Source organism: Crocuta crocuta, unplaced genomic scaffold (assembly GCF_008692635.1).
Source record: "Crocuta crocuta isolate KB4526 unplaced genomic scaffold, BGI_CrCroc_1.0 scaffold190, whole genome shotgun sequence".
NCBI classification, from domain to species: Eukaryota; Metazoa; Chordata; class Mammalia; order Carnivora; family Hyaenidae; genus Crocuta; species Crocuta crocuta.
In genome coordinates, this window is record NW_027527955.1 from 11152335 (window position 1) to 11159862 (window position 7528).

The following is a 7528-nucleotide window of genomic DNA, read 5'->3' on the forward strand; positions in this document are numbered from 1 at the left end:
TATATATATATAAAATAAGGAACAAAATGACATCTGACTTCAGTAGTCCCCCTAGAAGCCAGAAAGGAGACCATTTTCAGACTTCATAGCAGCAGCACTGGAGGCTAGCAGCTGCCTTCAATATTGTATATGGAGGCTACTCAAGAATTCTATACCCTGATGAAATAGTGATCAAGTATATGAGTAAAATAACATAATCAAACATTCAAGGTCTCAAAGTATTTGCCTCTCAATTTTCCTTTTCAAAAGCAACTAGGAAGGATATACTGTCCTTCACCAGTATGTGGGAACAAACCAAGGAAAAGGGAAATAATGAAATTTAACCGGAAATAGCTCTGACATAGACAAAGGGAATGTCTAGGACACTGATGGAAGATGAGAGCTGTGAAGCAGATCAAGACGTCAGGATTTCTGCACAAAAATATTTTCCATACTAATTAAGTGTCTTCACTTTCAGTGTATTACCTAAAAATCTTTACTGTGAATAAACAGACTTAACTTTCCTTATCTGTCTGCAGGCTGTTTGTTGGGTTATAACTTTTTGCTCCTCTTCCTAGATCCTAGGTTTCCCACTCCATAAAACAATTTCAAGTTAAATTTTCATCTAGTTCACTATTTTTAAGAAATTAAATTGGGTCCAAACTTTGAATAGGTTTTTTAAATGTTTATTTATTTTTGAGAGAGAGAGAGAGAGAGAGAGAGATGCAAACTGGGGAGGGGCAGAGAGAAAAGGAGACAGAGGATCCCAAGCAGGCTCACAGCACAGAGCCTGATGCGAACTAAGCGTGAGATCACGACCTGAGCCAAAGCCGGATGCTTAATGGACTGATCCACCTAGGTGCCCCAAACTTCAAACAGGTTATTTGAACAGTAACCAAACTAAATCCAGATTCAAGTACAGAAGAAAAGAAAAGAAGAAAAGGCATAAAACCTCTCAAAAGCCAGAACTACTTTAATTACTTCTTTTTGAGCTGGTATTCCTATTCTGGTTCCAAGGGGGAAGTTCCTGGCAGCCAAATGTACATCTTTGTATGGGTAAAATTAGTTTTGACTCTTGGAGATTCCCAGTCCTCTTTCTGCTCCATGATCAGGGCTGGGTAACCCACAGCAGAGTAACTCCCTTTTTCTCAACAAAATCAATTTGCAGATCATACACAGGAGAAGCCAAGAAGCTGTTCCAGACTTTACAGCTGGGTAGAACTGCCTTGTTTTGTTGGTTTTTTTTTTAAAGTGAAATTCTTGTCCAGCACAATCCCTTCTGGCCTAAATAAGCTAAGTCTCATTAGTTTTTAAGTTTTGTCTTTCTTATGGCTTTCCTCTACCTAGAAAAAAATATTCCAATTCCTCCAGGTTTTTATTCCCTTTTTCTTGTCTGTTTTTGTACTGGAGGAGTAAAAAGAATCTATGGAAAAGAAGTTTCATCTCAAAGTTTGTCAGAATCTTCCCAACAGGAGAGCTTTTAGCACTCAAATGGTTTGATGGGACAGAGTTGCAAGGAGCCAGACAGAGCTTCTCCAACTAGTGTTAAAATATTGGAAGTAATACGTATAGAGTCAGTTCTTACATATTCCACAGGTTCTGTTGTCCACCTTATAGCTTATAATGGTAAATTATTTGCCAAGAATTAAACATAAATTTTGTACGCAACGGTGTGAAATTTAGCCTTTTGAGGGCATAAACTCAAAGATAATAATCACAAGAGTAAATATGAACAACTGAATTCTATTGTGACATTTGTTTCTCTTAATATATAGATTACAAATAAGTTACAAACTGTATAATGGTATTTCATATAAAATATACACTTCCATCCCACTCATGTAAAGTTGAACAGCAGAAAGAATAAAGAGATAGCCTATGCGTATGAAAATGTCCTCATTTTGTTCCTAGCATTTTAAGCCACACAAATTCCTCTACAAGAGTCAACTGAGAAGAATGCTCTTGATGGATCACAACCTAAGTTAATTCCACTGATGACTCAAAGTTCTCTTGCATGGCTCTAACTGCAGTGTGATAAGCTCATTTCTTCAACAGGTATTAGCTACAGGGTTATAATATTTTCTTTCTACACTTATTAACCCCACACTGGCAGAGGATTTCTTTCTCAGGCATAGTCCCAGCTTCATACCCATAATCCCATGTTAGTTCTGTTCTTGCTTTCACATACCTAGAAAGTAGAAATGAAAAAGTAAACATAAATTACTCTGAGTAACTACCAAATGAACCTGATTATATCAATTTCTTAGTAACATTACAAAAAATCTTCAACCACCATCTACCAGTTAGGAATGCTCTTTTATTAAGAATAATCATTTGAGGTTTTTTTTTTTAAAGATTTTTAAAAATTTATTTATTGAGTGTGTGCAAGTGGGGGAGGGGCAGAGAGCAAGGGAAACACAGAATCCCAAGCAGGCTCTACACTGTCAGGGCAAAGCCTGATGAGGGGCTCAAACTCATGAGCTGTGAGATCATGACCTGAGCCGAAGTCAAGACACTTAAATGACTGAACCACCAAGGCACCTTAATCATTTGAGTTTTATTTCAAATCTACTAACATCCTAAGAAGAAACTTGCAGTATCTGAGAAAGGAAGTGTTTTGCAAACAGTGGAACCTAGTGACATGAGGAGATCTGTGGTATGAGGCCTGTGGTGTTGATAGCTGAGGGCAGTTCTGACTTAAAGAAGATGTAGTATTCCATAACACTTCTTCCCTGAATTGAACTGGGCAAGACGTGCCATCCTCAGCCCTTTCAGGCATTAATTCTCAAAAGAAATAAGAGCTGAAATTTTAGCTAAAATTTTATTGACTAGGAACAGTTTGGGATAAATGAATATACTAGGGTACCAGATATTAGGGCCTGTAGCACATATTTTCTTTTTATATATATTTTTTTCTACTGTTATATTTTACATTTCTTTTTAAAACATTTTTTAATGTTTTATTTGTTNCAAACCCACGAACCGTGGGATCAGGACCTGAGCTGAAGTTGGATGCTTAACCGACTGAACCACCCAGGCGCCCCTGTATTTTACAATTTCAAAATTAAATCACATAAAAGAAATTTCAAACCTGTTGGTGAAGAACGCCACCAATGGAAAATTCCTGTCACGTGTTTCTACAAAAACATTCTGTACCAAAAGATTTGGGCAACAACTATGCTGTTAAAATAAATAAACACAGAAGTTACATACAGTAGAGTTTGATATCTTGTTTTTGAAGCATTAGAATATCATTCCATTTCTCGTACATTTTATTTTTCTTTCTCTGTTTTTGCTAACATGTAAAGTATCAGGGATTGTAATTTTGTTAATTATTAGGAACCCAATTGGAAAAGGTCTAACATTCTTATCTTGCTGGTAGAAATGCAAAATGGTACAAACTTCTATAGAAGATAATTTGTCAATTTTATCATCATTATAAATGTATTTATTCTTTGATTCAGCAATCCCTTATCTGGGAGTGTATCCTACAGGTACATCTGTACATGTATCTATGGGTAAGATTATTCACTGAGCATTGTTTTTAATAGTAAAAGTTTAGAAACCCAAATGTCTTATCTAAAGAGGATTGGTTACAAAATAAACTTTGATATATTCATACAATGGAATCCTATGCAGCTATAAATAAAAACAAAGAGAAGCTCTGTGTACTGATATAGAAAGGTCTCCAGAATATATTGTCAATTAAACTTCTCCAAAGAGGACATCCAGATGGCCAACAGACACATGAAACGATGTTCAGCATCCCTCCTCATCAGGGAAATACAAATCAAAACCACACTGAGATACCACCTCACGCCAGTCAGAGTGGCTAAAATGAGCAAATCAGAGAACTCTAGATGCTGGCGAGGATGTGGAGAAACGGGCACCCTCCTACACTGTTGGTGGGAATGTAAACTGGTACAGCCCCTCTGGAAAACAGTGTGGAGGTTCCTCAGGAAACTAACAATAGAACTCCCCTATGACCCAGCAATAGCACTGCTAGGAATTTACCCAAGGGATACAGAAATGCTGATGCATAGGAGCACATGTACCCCAATGTTCATAGCAGCACTCTCCACAATAGCTAAAACATGGAAAGAGCCTAAGTGTCCATCAACAGATGAATGGATCAAGAAGATGTGGTTTATCTATACCATGGAATACTACATGGCAATGAGAAACAATGAAATCTGGCCATGTGTAGCAACATGGATGGACCTTGAGGGTGTTATGCTGAGCGAAATAAGTCAGGCAGAGAAGGACAAATATCATATGTTTGCACGTATAGGAGGATTAGGAGGAACTTGACGGAGGAACAAGGGGGAGAAGAAGGGCGGAAATGGTGGGGGAAAGGGAGAGAGGCAAACCATGAGAGACTCTTGAATGCTGACAAAAACTGAGGACTGATGGATGTGGGGGGAGGGGGGGATGGGCATGGAGGAGGACACTTGTGGGGATGAGCACTGAGTGTTATGTGGAAACTAATTTGACAATAAACTATTAAAAAAAAAAAAAAACAAGGCATAGGACGGTGAATAGAATATGCTATCTGCTATGTAAGGGGGAAAATAAGAATATTTATATTTACTTGTATTTCCATAAAGAAACACCATAAGAATACATAAGAAAGTAATAAAAATGATTTTACCATATAGAGGGTAGAGTAGTGACAAGATGAAATGAATGGAGGCATAGTTACTCTTTAGGGTTTTTTTTTTTTTTTAAACAGGACAATAAAAGGCTAATACAAAGAATGTATGTGACCTGAGTTTTACATCAGCATCAAACAGACCCTCTGGAAAGGGAACATATATAAGCAACTGATGTCTGCTGAACACAACCATTAGTTATCCTTGTTTAAGACTTCTAACATGTTACTTTCTCTGATAATCACCATTCCAATACTGTTCTATTGCCCACTAGCTCCATCTCCACACATTTGTCTATTACCAGATTCACAAAGAAACCAAATCCTAGCAATTATACTTGAACATGTCTGCCACCATTCAATTCCAGTGACAACTTCCTGTCCATATTTTTTCATTTGGGCCAGTAAACTTTGCTCATGGTGCCTACATGCAGGCTCAGAGTTACCCTGAAACAGAATTCTGTTTGGCTGTATGTATGTATTCTGTATGTCTTTTTATTTTATTTATTCATATATTCATTTTAATTTTATTTCCATTTTAAAATCACAAACGTATTTTTTTAAGTTTCATTATTTATTTTGAGAGAGAGAGAACAAGCACAAGCAGGGTAAGAGAAGAGAGAGAAGGAGAGAGAGAGAGAGAGACAGAGAGAGAGAGACAGAGAGAGAGAGAGAGAGAGAGAGAGAGAGAGAAAGCGCATCCCAAGCAGGCTCCACACACTGCACTGAGCCCAACCATGAGATCATGACCTGAGACGAAGTCAAGAGTCAGATGCTCACTCAACTAACTGAGCCATCCAAGTGTCCCACAAATGTATCTTCTATATATATTAAAAAAAAAGAAGCAAGACAGGCAAATTAATTCTATTTTTCCAAAACAAGAGGGACTTGGGTGGTGTGCTGATTGGGAGAGGTAAAATCAACCATATGGTTCTGGTGCAGCCACTTTCAACATAGCTGACAGGAAATAAAGCCATGACAGTCCTTTGTTGGGGATCCTTCTTCAGTGGCTCCCTAGGTATGTTTAATGGCATCTGACATGTTTGGCAATAGTAGAGAACAGCAATTGGGGACAGAGGAAGAGAGGGAAGGATTCCGTTCCTTGTTAACCAAGTATCCTAACTAGGTGAAAAAGAAACAAGTCAAATAAACAGATCACCTACCAAGGAAAAAGCTGTTTGGTTTTTGTTCTTGTTAAAAAAAATTTTTTTTAAATGTTTACTTATTTTTGAGAGAGAAAGAAAGAGAGGGAAAGAGAGAGAGGGAGGGAGACCGGGGGAGGGAGGGGCAGAGAGAGAAGGAGACACAGCATCTGAACAGACTCTAGGCTCTGAGCTGTCAGCACAGAGCCTGATGCAGGCTTGAACTCATGAACTGTGAGATCATGATCTGAGCTGAAGTCAGACACTAAATGGACTGAGCCACTCAGGTGCCCCAAAAGCTGTTTGTTAAAGATTTTCTAACTTCAGGTTGGGAGGGGGCAGTCCCATAGGACAGACAGGTATTAAGGAGGGCACTTGTGATGACCACTGGGTATTGTAGGTAAGTGATGAATCACTCACTAAATTCTATACCTGAAACTAATATTGCACTGTATGTTAACTGGAATTTAAATAAAAACTTGAAAAAGAAAAAAGATTTTCTGATTTCAGAATCTTACTCTCTTTTGATGGCAGGTCAATTACATATGACTGCACATAAATTTCAAACCATGCAAAGAAGCATAGAAAAGAAGTTGTTCAGAAATGCGAACATCAGCCCATATACTCACATTAAGGAAGCGGCCCACATTTCCTTCTTTTGTGGCATCCAATAAAAACACATTTCCTTTATTGAACTTCTTTGGAGAATCAGGTGAAGTATTCTTGGTTTCCCTTAGGAGCTCTTTATCACAAAAGACCTGCTGGTGTTTATATGCTGGAGATCTTTCTTCTTGGGGCTTCTGAATTTGAGCCTTGAACTCCTTTATAATATTCTGATTATCCAATGGGGTTGCTTGATCACATCTGCCCCCTGATGGTGTTTCTTCTCTACATTTAGTTATATCTATCACATCTGATTCAATCAGCAGACTGTCTTCAGAGTCTTTAACTAGGTAGGAGCTTGAATCCTCTAATAAACATTTTACAAGGAAGTGTCAGCAAATATACTTAGCTGAGCAACAGTCCTGAGATTAACATACTAATTAAATGCTAGTTGCTTTAATGATCTCTAATTATTACAATATATGAAGATAGACAGTACTCCAATTTTACAAATGAAAACTTTGAGCCTCTGAGAGGGTAAGAGATTCACCTGACCTGCAATAACAATGAGAAGTGGGATAAAAAAACCCAAAACCTTCTCAAATATTTGAGACATGTCTAGCTCCAAGTTTTCCTTCTTTATACTATCTTTTTATGAATGTACTGGTTGCCTCCTGTTACTACTACTATATTTAATCTCTACTCCTCATAAACTGACTGACTTCTCTTCAACCCTGGAATATGCATTTCCATATATTCTAAACACCTGTAACAGAGTGGTGTTTAGGGAGTACTCTAGGCCTGTAGGACAACAATGAAAAGCCTGAGAAGACCTGCTGGCATTACCTTCTACAAATCCCAAGAGCAATAACTGTATTGCTGAGGGTTCTGCTATGTAACCATTCAATATTTACAAATTTATAAACAATAATACCTTAGAGTAAGATAAACTGCCTTAATCATTTTTTTAATCCAGTAACAGAAATATTTTTTTAGAATATTCAAAAGTATGAATCCTTGTCAACGGAATAAATAAAATTATTTGTTTTTAAAAAGTCACTTGTGTCACCTAATTTAGTGGCACAAAGAAAGAGTGCTTCTCTCAATGGTTTTGAGTTAATCATTCCTGTTACTGGCTGCTGTTCCTACATGT

General features: G+C 37.5%; 1 protein-coding gene and 1 pseudogene across 6 annotated transcripts in view; both read right to left on the reverse strand.

The window, feature by feature from the left end:
- Positions 1-34: 34 nt before the first annotated feature.
- Positions 35-7528, reverse strand: part of SETDB2 (SET domain bifurcated histone lysine methyltransferase 2) — a 62646-nt gene continuing 55152 nt past the window's right edge. For 5 of the 6 annotated variants that reach the window (XM_077752608.1, XM_077752607.1, XM_077752606.1 and 2 more), the window contains 3 exons: positions 6402-6742; positions 3071-3159; positions 35-2167 (listed from right to left, as the gene is read on the reverse strand). In XM_077752608.1, coding sequence (XP_077608734.1) covers positions 2050-2167; positions 3071-3159; positions 6402-6742 — 548 coding nt within the window. In that variant the 3' untranslated portion in view covers positions 35-2049. The remainder of the gene's footprint in view (positions 2168-3070; positions 3160-6401; positions 6743-7528) is intronic. The other variant, XM_077752609.1, reaches the window with a different exon arrangement.
- On the reverse strand, positions 4748-5118 carry LOC144222159 (small nuclear ribonucleoprotein G pseudogene; annotated as a pseudogene).